At 39.4% G+C, this 14068-nt stretch overlaps 1 protein-coding gene across 3 annotated transcripts in view; it reads right to left on the reverse strand.

Annotated features, from left to right (window-relative positions):
- Positions 1 to 14068, reverse strand: part of PLS1 (plastin 1) — an 83556-nt gene that overhangs the window by 23068 nt on the left and 46420 nt on the right. For all 3 annotated transcript variants that reach the window (XM_084640196.1, XM_084640195.1, XM_084640194.1), the window contains 5 exons: positions 10315 to 10447; positions 9238 to 9319; positions 6452 to 6617; positions 5593 to 5735; positions 3846 to 3941 (listed from right to left, as the gene is read on the reverse strand). In XM_084640196.1, the coding sequence (XP_084496322.1) occupies positions 3846 to 3941; positions 5593 to 5735; positions 6452 to 6617; positions 9238 to 9319; positions 10315 to 10447 (620 nt within the window). The remainder of the gene's footprint in view (positions 1 to 3845; positions 3942 to 5592; positions 5736 to 6451; positions 6618 to 9237; positions 9320 to 10314; positions 10448 to 14068) is intronic.

Below are 14068 nucleotides of genomic sequence, written 5' to 3' on the forward strand. Positions count from 1 at the left end.
CATTTACCTAGAAGAATTCAGTCTACCCAACCCACATCATATGCAGCATGTAGATGTACATATAGTCCCAATAGTTACTGCTCATCTTTTGCTCAGATCACAGCCAATAAATATCCATGGCCATGTAGGCTGGGAAGCCATGGCTGCCACCCAAAATCCAAAAGAAAAAACAGGGGTCTCCATCGCAGAGCTTTGGCACAGGAATAGCTTGAGGGAGAAGAGAACTCCTATAAAGTGCTGTGTATTTTTGTGTCACTCGGTAGCTGATTTTTTTAATTCTTATTTTATTAATGGATTCATTCTTTTAATAGAAATCTTATAAAACTTGTTTTACAACTTAAAAAGAGATAAACTTAGACCAATTTATAATTGTTTATATACTATGGAAGTCCCTATAGCTGTACTGATGAGAACTGCTATCAGTCACTCTCTTCAACTTTGTGGTATTGATTACATATTGTGGCTGATGCTTTTCTACTATTCATCTTCCTCTTCTGGCTTGTCAGTTGGTGGTGTTTGCTAAAGTCTTTCATAATCTCATGTTTATGTCCAAAATTCTGGTTTTCTTACATTTAAACATGTAACCTGTTCGTTAGTTGTAATTACCAAAACTCTGTGATATTAAACTTTTCTCCTTTTTCCTCATATCTGTTATCATTAGTTTAATTATCTTAATTTTTAGTTCAACATTCACTGTTGTTGAAAGGATTTCTCCCTTCCTTAGTATTCAAAAAAGTTCTCAAATTGTCAGGTTTGGTGGTGGGTGATGACCCTTTTCCAGCAAACTTCAAAAAAGTTTCACCAGATTTCTAAATAGTTATCTTTTTCCTTCTCCCTTGAGGAACTCTGGCATGATTGATTTATTTTTCCGGTACTAGAATTTCCCCCACTTTTTTTTTATACAAATCAGTAGTTCTAGGGGAGTCACTCTTCCTCAAAACCACCTTGCTATTGTAATTCTAGCAGCAGCAAGGAGATGAGTGATCAATAAGTTTATGGCTTTCATAAGACGCAGCGTTTACCAGGACAATTTACTAAAAATACTAAGGAGTTATTTGACAGCTGACACCCTGTTATCCCCTTATAGATACTCCATCAGCTTTCCAAAATGTCTGATTTTTCATAACAAATAATGAAATCCCACTTTCTATATTCAGCAACTCAGAACTCTAGGTCAGCTTGTCATTTTCTGAGAGGAGTCACTATAACGCTGATATAGGAGTAAGCCCATTGTACTCAGCAATAGAGTTGGTCAAAATATGCGGGGAGGCATAGAAAAAAATTCAAATTTTTGGTAGAAATGAATATTGAAATTTTTCAGCAGAAAACAAATATTTTGGTTTTCAGACAAAATATTGCAGGGTTATGGTATTTATTTTTTAACAAAAAAATTTTTTGCACAGAAAACAAAGTTTTCATGAAAAATTTCATTTAGCCAAAAACCCAATTTTCTGTCAAACAGTTGCAATGGAAATTTTTCAACTAACCTTATTCAGCACCCTCAAGAGGAGAAATGTTTTGACCCTCAGCTGGGTTAAGGCTCAACGGAAGGGTTCTGCACACTCCTGCCCCTTTGCTGTTGTGGCCTGAAGTTTCCCACACCCTCCATCATTGCTGATGAATGGAAGGGAACCTTCCTACCTCTGAATGCCATCCGATTTGAAGAAGCAACATGAGAATACAAGTCTTCATTCTTTTTCCCAGGCTGAGTTCCAGAACACAACTGGGCAACCCAGTTAGAATTCTTCAGCTGGGGAAGAGAATAGAACCCAAGAATAGGATGCTAAGATGACATCTATATTTGGGAGACCTGACTGCAAAATAGTTTCCCCTGACACAGTTCCACCTTGTAAGGTAGAAGGCACTGTGACAGATATTGCAACCTCAGGCAATCTCTTGGACTATGTTGTATTAAGTTTATGAATAGTTTATGTATCACTGTAGGCCAGGGATTGCATGCAATTCGGGGGGGAGGGCAATCGGGAGGGAGGAGGAGAAGAGGGTTACCACCGCTCCTCCAGGAACTAGAAATAGTGGGGGTCCTGATGCACAGACATGCCCAGGCAGATATATTACCCCGGTGTCTGACCATCTTCTCAGTATTTCACTGCAGGGTGTTGTGTGTGATGGTTATTAGATGTTTGTACAGGACAGTCTATTAGTTATGTAACATCTAGGATATTGCATTCCAAAACTGCAGGAAGTGAAATTTGTGGGGGAGGGTCAGAGCTGACTCAATCAGCATTGAGAACAATTGACATCCATGGAGCCAGCCCCGTGTTTACTGTCTGGATCAGATGCAGTCTTGAGCATTTACAAAGATAAAAGAACTCCAGTAAAAGTCTCTGAACCCCTGGGTCTAGGAGACCATAGTCTGGAACTGTTTAAGAGAAGAAGAAAAGGCACATGATGCTATCCATTCCGAAGGAGACACTCTGCCAGTGGGAGTGTCTCATGAAAGGTGAATCCCAGCTTTTTCTGGATTGGACAAGTGCCGTACAGATTCATCGTTGGGTGAGAAATACTTTATTAGACAGGAAAGTAACTTATTAAGAAGGACAGGCTACAGATTGCATTTTATGGTTTTCTTTTAAATGTAAACCTCTGATTCCAAGCCCTTATACTTTCTTTTATTAGAAACTGTATCTCAAGCTCTGTTAAATAAACAAGTTTGTTTTTACTATGGACTCATCTAAGTGCCTTGTGCTAAAGAGGCTGTTGAACTGAGGTGAAACCAGTGAACTGGGGTGCACTGCTTCCATGGAGGCGGCGGATCGGTGTACATTGCTGGTGCCCAGCACATAAGGGACTGGGCGCTTGAGTGTAACACAGTGTGTAAATTGTTAGTCTGCACTGGGAAAGAGTAGGAGTGGAGCGCTTGTGTTGCCAGCAGCCAGTAATTGGGGAGGTTTTCCCATGGCTGGCACAGCCAATCTCCTTCTTCATCCTGTGTGCAGGTGGTAGAAATTCCCACAGACAGCCTCAGTTAACCCTAAAAAGTGTCATAGGAGTGATTAAGGTGAATAACTTAGGTTGTAAATATCTCCGGAAAATTACCACTTCTGGTGAGACTTGCATATACTGGGTCACAGTAAGGTTTCCAGAGGCCAACAGGCAAAGGACTTTTGAAATAAAAAGGCTGGGTTTAAACTGACCCAGGACAAGGCCTTCTTTCTGATTCAGGAAATGGACAGGACCTTCTGTCCACAGGGGACCCCAACCTTGCAGAAGGGTTGGAAAGACTTTTGCTAACTAGACCCCCATAAGACTGGTGACTCCTGGTAAGCTTAGTGTGTGTTTAAATCTATTTATGGTTTTTATTATTTTTTCTCTGATCTTTTCCCTTCAGAATAAAGATGCTTGCTTAGAAGTTGCTGTGTGATAACTGGTAACTGCTGGCGATACACTATTCATAGACTTCAGAGAAAGCAAAGCACAGGCACTGGCCTTTAGGCAGACTAGCTTACTGGGGATATCACAGTGTAAGGCAGGGAGCTGTGCAGCCTTCAAATCCCCTGGTCAGAAAGAATGGGACAAGGGTCCCTGCTCAGACACAGGTGATGGCTGGAGACCTGAGATATAACTGAGCACTAAATGGACCATGTGGGCAGGAGGAAATACGGACACAGTTCCCCTGGAAACTGTGACAGGCACCTAATCATGTTTCAACATTATCCTGAAACTGTACCAATCCTGCAGAGTTCAAAGCTTTTTCATGGTTTCATTATGCTCCTGTCTGCACTACAAAATGGAACCATATTCTGGATGTAACCAAGTCCCTGGATATGTAGATGGGGTCTCTGTTAAATAGACATAGGTATCTTTTTGACCCTCAGGATACTTACATTAAATCCTGAAAGGTCAATGTTAATGGGAATTTCATCATCTTTGTCTCCTTTGAGTGCAATCTGATTCAGCAGGTGGTAGTAGGCTCTTGAATCCTAAAACAAACAATATAATAGTAGGGAATAAGCAAATATTTGCTCCTTTGAATATAGTATACTGCACTTAGGCTCTGATGCAAAGATCATTGAAGTCAATATGACTTGCACTGATTTCAGTGGATTTTGGATCAGGCCCTTAGTCAAGATCCACTTAATCAAGAAGGCCACTTCACTGAGACATTTCACATAGAATCAGTTTAGCCAAATGACATAGTGAATAGGAATGACTTCTGTTTAATCATGACAGAATAAAATTCTTCTTATTGGGAATGTACTAGCCAGTTCTAAGAGTTAAAATATATTTAAGGCAGATGTTAAATAGGAGTGAAATTCTAGCTCCAGTCTTTTGATACAAAAGTTACTAAATAAAGTTTTCATAAAAAGAAAATAAAAATGAAATGATGTGGATCTCATTTTTATGAGTCAGAACAATATTTTAGTTAAGTCTTTTCAAACAGCTTTTTTTTAAAATGGCCTTTTCTCTTAATAGGCCAATTAACTTGGACAATAGTTTGTGGACCAAGATGCCCCAGTTAAAAGGAGTCTATTTGTTTTATCATTCATTTTATGTATTAGATACAATGTTCAATACATGTTTTTGCTTTCCCTGTTCCCTTACAAACAAAAAAGAAAGAGGGATAAACCTGTCTTTCTGATAAAAGCAGCAAATGTTAAAAATATTTAATACTTGTCCTGCATATTAAAGGTCATTTTGATTAGATTTGCACTCTTTCATTAAAAGAAAGCCAGTTAATTATTTTCTTTGTAAATAGTCTCTTCCCTAGTATTTCATAAAGAATACAGAGATAGCTACATAATTATCTTTAATGGTTATTCTGAAATTAGTGGAGGGAAGATGTCCATGGAATCCCCTCACTTATTACCCACAGGGAACACTTCCCTTCACTTTTAATTTTAAAAGTGCTGTTGTCTCTTATTGGACTTAATGCAGCACCAAGCACACTTTATACTGCCTGGCTGATACTAGAGAAAGGAGAAGGATACATCTACCAGCTGCCACAGTGGAGCCAGAGTGTGTTTCAACCCCATGAAGTCAGTGAATTGAATCCGCAGCAAGGCACTGGTATGCCTCCTTTGTTGCAGGATTGGTTGGGACCGTAACTGGGAGGGATTTTCCTTGGATTGTGGGGCCAATAAGCACACCAGATGTGTCTTCTTTGGGAGTGGTCTCTTGACACCCCAAGCTGTGGTGGAGGGACAATCACCTATTGTTACAGATGAGCCAGATGATGGCTGAAAGCCACATTCTCCTCCTCACAAGATAACAAAGGTAAGTGAGGCCTCATGGGAAGGGTTAAAGGGCAAGGTGTAAAGTTGTGGATGGGAGTGTGCGATTCATCCCAAACGGTTCTAATTACAATTAGGAATTTCTGGACTCCTGAATATGGGCTGCTATTTGGGCTATGTGGAAAGTGCTTCGTTTGGGTTGTGTATCCTTAGTTGATACACAGCATCAGCAACTAAACAATATAATCATGGGTGGTCAAAAGAATGCGCGGTGCTAGACACACTTGGTGAATATGTACCTATAAAAAGCAGATCACTAATTCTGGTCTCAATCTTTTGTTTTTAAAAATATTACATTTTGGCATGACTGTATTCACTTACTAGAGTGACAAATATATACCTTAATGTCTTCACTGAAGTTGTTGATTTTCTGCCATCCTGCATTGGCCAGATGATAGTTCACCCAACGTAGCAAGAGCTCTTCTGGGGAAAGTTTCAGTAGCTGCTCTAGTTCTTCCCCTTCATTTAGCAGAGCAATAAGAGCTAAAAGTGAATGTGAAAGAAAGCCGAATTATTGCTATCATGGTCACAAAACATTTAATCCCAAATTGCATACTTTATCACAACTGACACCAGAATAAGTATACTTTTATATGTACCTAGGAAGCCAGTGCCAATGGTTCCATCAAGGATGAGTAAAAGAAGATGTGCCTTAACTACAAGGGCCACACAGAAATTGATTAAATTATGTATTGATGAAAACATTAGTCATAAAGTGAAAGTATCAGCCCAATGTACTAACAGTAATTCTATGGTTTGAAAACAGCTGCATTAAATTAAATAGATAGCAGAAAGCTAGAAGCAGTAGAGGTAAGAGTTCTTTGAAAGATGGCCAGTGTAAAGTAGAATGATTTTAAGACAAAAGAAGTTAGAAGGACAGTATAATGTGAATTCAGGATATGGGACTGGCTGCAGTCTAAAAGTTTATGATAGTGGGGCACTGCAGAAGACAAACAGATGACAGGATGCCAAAGAAAATAATGCAAACACAACAAAGGTCGTCAGATCTGGGACCAACGACCAACCAGATGGCAGGACTTCATATGTAGGGACATGACAGGGCTGGGCTTAAGGGAAGAACAAGTCCTGGACAGGAATGAAAGGTGAATTGAAAGGTGAATGAAAGCCGTATTGCTCCCGACGTCTGAAAAGTTGGAGGGAGGGAGAGAGAGAGCACCTGACATTACTTCCTTTCTTACCTTCATTTCTGGAGATCTCAATATCAGCAAAAAGACCAACTTTAATGATCTGCCACAAGAGACCTAATACCAAGTGTGGTTTTCCTTCTTTTAGATCTTGTGATCCAATGTTGACCACTGTACAGCCAATAGCTGATGCAGAATTCAGGGCAAGATTTAGATTTTCCTAATTGAAACATCAACATTAACTAAATTAGCCAGTCAGTTTGTTAGTTTTAAAATAGTAGTCACCACCTTTGTTTCTTCTGTGAGTTTCTAAAGTTACAAAAACCAGTGCATTAGATGAATACTCAGATTAGGTTTGGTAATTCACTAGAATGCAATACAAAATAGTAGCATTGCTCAAAACCTTGTCCCTCTCAGATTTTGGACGGCACTTCAGATTCTTAAATCTTGGGTTGAGTGCTGTAGCTCTTTTTAGAAATCTCACATTGGTACCTTCTTTGCATTTTGTCAAATCTGCTGTGAAAGAGTTTTTAAAACAAACATGTGCTGGGTCATCATCCGAGACTGCTATAACACGAAATATATGGCAGAATGCAGGTAAAACCCTGCAATACTAGTTACAAAAGTGCCATGCAAATGCCTAATCTCACATTGTAAATAAGAAGCAGGCAGCAGTATCTCCTGTAAATGTAAACAAATTTGTTTGTCTTAGCAATTGACTGAACAAGAAGTAGGACTTGTAGGCTCTAAAGTTTTACATTGTTTTGCTTTTGAGTGCAGTTATGTTAAAAAAAAAGTCTACGTTTGTAAGTTACACTTTCACAATAAAGAGAATACACTACAGTACTTGTATGAGGAACTGAAAAATACTATTTCTCTATCAGTTTTACACTGAAAATATTTGTAATTAATAATATAAAGTGAGCACTGTACACTTTGTATTCTGTGTTGTAATGGAAATCAATATATTTGAAAATGTAGAAATGTCCATAATATTTAATACATTTCAATTGGCTATTGTTTAACAGTGTGATTAATCACGATTAATTTTGAGTTACCTGTGATTAATTGACAGCCCTAGTTAAAAATTGATCCAGGCTCTCACCATCTCATGTCTAGATTATCGCAACATTGTTTTTTCTGGCCTTGACAAAAGCAGTCATGCCTCACTTGTATCCATTCAGAATACTGCTCCAAAGATAATTCTCCTAGCCCATCCTTTGACCATCTCAACCCTCTCTTGAATGCCTCCTCTGGTTCCCCTTCCCTACTGCATCAAACATAAGCTTATTTTCTTCACTTTCAAGGCCCTTTTTGGCCAATCGCCACCCTACTTATCTCTCATTCACTATGGAACACTTGATGCTAGCCTCCGCATAAGCTCCCATAAAGCTACCTCATTATCCTCCAAACTCCTCCTAAAAACTCTCCTCTGCCATGATGCCTACAATTAAAATTGACAATGGTTAAGCTGCTAATACCAGTGCCTTTCATGCTGACCAATATTGTCTCCTTGTAGGTTTCCTTGTACTCCATCTGTCTGCATCCATTTGTCTCTTGTCTTATATTTAGGCTGTAAGCTGTCTGGGAGCAGGGGCCGTCTTTTGTCTGTTTGTACAGTGCCTAGCACAATGGAGTCCTGATCCATAGCTGTGGCTACTAGGTGCATGTTAATACTAAATAAACTAATTAATAATGAATCATGTCAGGGTGCTTCTTGTTTATCCAAAACACTATGTAAGCAATGTTTTGTCTGCATACTTACCTATGGTAGGTACTTATGTGGCCCTATCAGTCTAGTAACTGAACACTCGGTATGTAGTTCAGAAGTACAAAAAGGTGGTTTCAGACATTTTAAAAACATATTTAGTGCTAACTCTACCCCTACTTCAGAAACTACTGAAGATGGGCTTCCATAATGACTCCATCTTGGGGGGAAAAAAGATAACCACACAAAGAACAATTTACTTTGCTGATTATTTTCTATGGCTCATTTGCTCCAGTACTTTGCAATGCAGAGGAAAAACAAAAGCACAGAATTCACAAGAGAACTGAACAGTGGAGTACTCCTGGAGGGGAAATGTAACTGTGTGATACCTCTCCCTTACCACATAGGCACCTGCATCATGTAAGCTTCAGCAAGACCTTCAGAGACCTAGAAGAACCAGGAGAAGACACTGACTAATTAAGAGCCAGCAGGCCACTTAAGAAGGCTTGCTTGCAGCTGCTCAGGGGTAGTGCTGGGTGAGATTGAGATGGAGGAGGAGCTAGCCCAGAGAGCCCAGGCCTTATTTTCAAGCGCTGCAACTGAGTACTTGCCTTTGTGGTTTTATCTGTTTCTTTAAAGATGCAGACAGCCAAATTCTAAGCTTGTTGTTTCTATTTAATTTTTGAGAGACAGACAACCAGCTTATGGCATGGGCCGCCCTACTTCTAGCAGGTGGCCCAATTTAGGATTTAAGACAGGGAACATCAGCAATAGTATGTTTGGCACTGCAGAGAGTGCTAAGAAGCAGCCTCACTTGTGACCCCTGGAAAGGGGAAAGACCAGGAAAGTAGAGAAGGTAGGTAGCAGCCAATGAAAATATTAAAGATCTAGAAGCTGAAAGGAGAAAGGTCAGCTCTGCATTTCATCAAGGATCAGTGTCCTATGGATCTCCAGGAAAACACAAGCCCATGCAAGCAAACAATGCCACCAGGCTGTCTGACACCTTGAAATCCACACATAGGGCCTGATCTGCTCCCATTTCAATCTACAGCAAAATTGCCATTTAAACAAACCTATAGGAATAGCCTCCTGTAATATAATTAGGTTGTGCCAGAAAAGATGCCATACTTACAGAAATAGTGAAAGGAGTGAGCTTCTTTTTATTAATAGCTCTTTCATCAATTGTATCTGGTTTGGATAAATTAATCATTTTGCTGGGGAAGAAAAAGTCAGAATTTATTCCATCTCTCCAAACAATGGTACTTCAAACAAAACATTAGCATCACTTTTTTGTGGTAAATCTAAAAGTGTTGCTTCATATATTGAAAGCACCAAGGTAAATTCCTATTTTTCCCCTTCAAAAACAACTTCCAATAAAACTAGAAACCATAAAACCTACATGGAAATAAGAAAGTGGAGTAGTCAGATTTATGCTTAGGAGTCCAGCTCTGATTGTACTGCTAACAAAGTTCTCGGGAAGATTCAGACAACTGCAGAATTGAATATATTTATGTTGAGAGCCACTGTAACATGAGAGTGTAAATCTTACAGCTAACATATTATACTTCTGTAGTGCCTTCCATAGAAGGATCTCAAAGCCCTTTTCTATTAATTAATAATGAATTAGGCCCTCAGTACTCCTGTGACATGGGCAAATACCAGTTTTACTAATTCAGAAAACTGCAGCAGAGAGAAATTGGAAGACATCCTGCAAATCTGTAACAGAGTCAAGAGTAAAACTCAGATCTTCTGACTGCCAGTCCTGTGATTTAACCACTAGACAATGCTTTCTAATATTAGAAACTGCAGAGATCTAATTATTTGTTAATGAGCATGATGGGAGGTACAATGATCTAAGTTGTGAAGAGTCTGATTATTCCTGCTACGTGCATTGATCAAGATATAATTCCATTGGTTTAAAGTGGAAAACTCTCCAGCCAATCAGATTTATAACACACACACAGTTATGCAAAGCACATCATTTTTAAATAGGACTCTTTAAATAGGTTACACTTAAAATATATATTCACTAAAGAAGGATTTATAGGAAAAGGATTTTCCCCAATCCTATGACTTGTTAGAAGTATTGATTAAAGGTCAAACCCTGGTGTTATTGAAATCAACAGCAAAACTTTAATTGATTTCAATGTGATCAGGATTTGACCTTCAGAGAACAACTTTCTTATTCTTTCTTTAGTTCTTGACTTACCAAAGGAGGATGCCATCTGCAAGTGACTTAAAAAGACTGGCATCTGATGGATTCATGGGAAGGAGATGCTTACAGTCAGGGTCATCTTTAAGAGCTTTATTTACCCAGTTAACAAAAGCAACTTTTTCTTCCTCTGAAAAACAAAAAAAATTAAAGACTGAGTGATCTAAGAGCCAGGACACCATTAAAATCTACTATTATTATGGTGGACAAAATTATTGAACTGTCCATAGAATATCACAATGCTACTTGCCAAGCAGAGTAATAAGGATAAAAGTATTATTAAAACTTATTACAGGAGTTCAGTGTCTCTGTGATTATGTTAAAGAGGAGTGGAATTAGTATATATGAAATATGCCAGAGCTGAGCAGAGAGGACCTTGCTTAAATATGACAATAGACCAGTCTGCCCTCTACTCTGCCTTTTGGAAGCTGGCAGCACTTCTAAGAATTTGGTCTGAATTATTGTGTTATATTTAACCTTAGGAGATTTATGGCCTGTTCTTGTTTAAAACACTTTAAAAGAGAGACCCTTTCCCTTTTCATATCTAGGGGATGTGTACAGAACTCATTACTTGCATCTAAGAATGCTTATTAAGCCCATAAACAATCAAGCTACAATATCTGTATCTTCACTGGGTTTTCAGTTTCCATATAGTGGGTGCCTGCTCCTGAGAGCTGAGCAGATTTTGTCTGAGGCCTTGTCTATTCTACCATGAAAAGAAAAGGAGTACTTGTGGCACCTTAGAGACTAACCAATTTATTTGAGCATGAGCTTTTGTGAGCTACAGCTCACTTCATCGGATGCATACTGTGGAAATGGCAGAAGACATTATATACACAGAGACCATGAAACAATACCTCCTCCCACCCCACTCTCCTGCTGGTAATAGCTTATCTAAAGTGACCATCAAGTTGAGCCATTTCCAGCACAAATCCAGGTTTTCTCACCCTCCGCGCCCCCCCCCCCCACAAACTCACTCTCCTGCTAGTAATAGCCCATCCAAAGTGACCACTCTCCTTACAATGTGCATGATAATCAAGGTGGGCCATTTCCAGCATAAATCCAAGTTTAACCAGAACGTCGGGGGGGGGGGGGGGAATAGAAAAAAACAAGGGGAAATAGGCTACCTTGCATAATGACTTAGCCACTCCCAGTCTCTATTTAAGCCTAAATTAATAGTATCCAATTTGCAAATGAATTCCAATTCAGCAGTTTCTCGCTGGAATCTGGATTTGAAGTTTTTTTGTTGTAAGATAGCGACCTTCATGTCTGTGATTGCGTGACCAGAGAGATTGAAGTAAGGTCGCTATCTTACAACAAAAAAACTTCAAATCCAGACTCCAGCGAGAAACTGCTGAATTGGAATTCATTTGCAAATTGGATACTATTAATTTAGGCTTAAATAGAGACTGGGAGTGGCTAAGTCATTATGCAAGGTAGCCTATTTCCCCTTGTTTTTTCCTACCCCCCCCCCCAGACGTTCTGGTTAAACTTGGATTTATGCTGGAAATGGCCCACCTTGATTATCATGCACATTGTAAGGAGAGTGATCAGTTTGGATGAGCTATTGCCAGCAGGAGAGTGAGTTTGTGTGTGTGGGGGGTGAGAAAACCTGGATTTGTGCTGGAAATGCCCCCCCTTGATTATCATGCACATTGTAGGGAGAGTGGTCACTTTGGATGAGCTATTGCCAGCAGGAGAGTGAGTTTGTGTGTGTGGTTTTTGGAGGGGGGTGGCGGGGTGAGAAAACCTGGATTTGTGCTGGAAATGGCCCACCTTGATTATCATACACATTTTAAAGAGAGTGGTCACTTTGGATGGGCTATTACCAGCAGGCGAGTGAGTTTGTGCGGGGGGGGGGGGAGGGTGAGAAAACCTGGATTTGTGCTGGAAATGGCCCAACTTGATGGTCACTTTAGATAAGCTATTACCAGCAGGAGAGTGGGGTGGGAGGAGGTATTGTTTCATGGTCTCTTTGTATATAATGTCTTCTGCCGTTTCCACAGTATGCATCCGATGAAGTGAGCTGTAGCTCACGAAAGCTCATGCTCAAATAAATTGGTTAGTCTCTAAGGTGCCACAAGTACTCCTTTTCTTTTTGCGAATACAGACTAACACAGCTGTTACTCTGAAACCTGTTATTCTACCATGGTAAGTCAAACTAAGGTACACTACTCCAGCTACGTGAATAACATAGCCGAAGTCGACATAGCTTAGGGCAACTTACTGCGGTGTCTACACCATGCTGCGTCAATGGGAGATGCTCTCTCATCGACTTACTTTACTTCTCTCATTCCGGTGGAGTACCGGAGTCAACCAGAGAGCGCTCTGCAATCAATTTAACAGGTCTTCACTAGCCCTTTCTAAATTGACCCCTGCTGCATCTATCACAGCAGCGTTGATCCCCGGTAATTGTAGACATGGCCTGAGACAGTTTAAATATTTCTCCACAGCACTGGATATAAACAAAGGAGTTGATGCTATAAGAACAGTGCATACAGAGTACAGAGTTATCACATACAGAACTCTCAGCCAACACAAATTATCCATGTCCAATATGTAGAATCTTAATTGTGGTTCTAAATATCACAGGGAACTTTAAATTCAAAACTGCCACTTACTACCTACATTATGTAACTCCAAAAAATAATCTACTGTTTAAAGGCTCAATCCTGGAAGATGCGGCACATTCTAGCTCTGATCCAGCAGAGCAGTTAGGCAGATGCTTAGCTTCTGTCGTACCACTCTCGGGAATAAAGTTAAGCATGCACTTCAGTACTTGGGTGGATCAGGGCCAGTGCACTCAGGATCTTGCAAGATTGAGCCCTAAATGGAAACCATCAATCTAGAAACTAGTCAATTTTAAAAAAGAAAGCTAAAAATCCTTTCAGGTACCCTACCTGCCCCTGAGTTCCTCTCCCATTTTTTTTGTGATTTTTTTTTTTTACGATCACATTTTCCTACTTTTAAAAATGGTCTCTTTTGCATTTGCTGTGTGAGACACCCACACAAACAACAAGAAAACAAAACAACAGTAAACCAGAACCTATAGTTATATACAGAAAATGATAATTGTACACATCAGGTAAATAGGTGCACAATTAAAGATCTACACATGCAAACGCCTATTTACATGCACAAATGTTGGGTCTGCATGCACTAATAAATGCATATACACAAAACAGAGGCCCTTTGAACACTACGTCCTAGATGTCTGAAAAGTTCTGTTTTACAAAACCAGGAATGCAATGTCCTTAAGAACTGACATTTATCAGGACAAGAGTAATGCATTCAACTGTATTTTTTTCTGAATTACATTTTCATTCCATCATATAAAATGACACCAAAAACCAAATCATTGCTGATGGGGCCCTCCTCTTCCCAAGTAGAAAAGTACAGGTGCCTTGCTATCTGAACAGCTCCAGGTTCTTTTATATACTCATACAGTCCTACTTTGACATATATTGTCAGCGAGTTATTTGGCAACTCATGATAAATGAAGGCAAAGTGTTGATAAACAGAAGGATATTGACAAATTGCAGGGAGTCCAGAGAAGCACAACAGAAATGATCAGGATGATAACAGGGAAAGACTAAAAGAATTGAATAAAGTGCGTATATACAAAAAACTACTAAGCAGAGGACATAACAGTTTATAAATATCTAGCGAGTATAATAATCAAATAGAGAGGAATTTTTTACCATAGGTGAAGAAAGTATAACTAAAAATATTAGGATGAAATTAAGAAAGA

Source organism: Lepidochelys olivacea (genome assembly GCF_965140295.1).
Source record: "Lepidochelys olivacea isolate rLepOli2 genome assembly, chromosome: 9".
NCBI lineage: Eukaryota > Metazoa > Chordata > Testudines > Cheloniidae > Lepidochelys > Lepidochelys olivacea.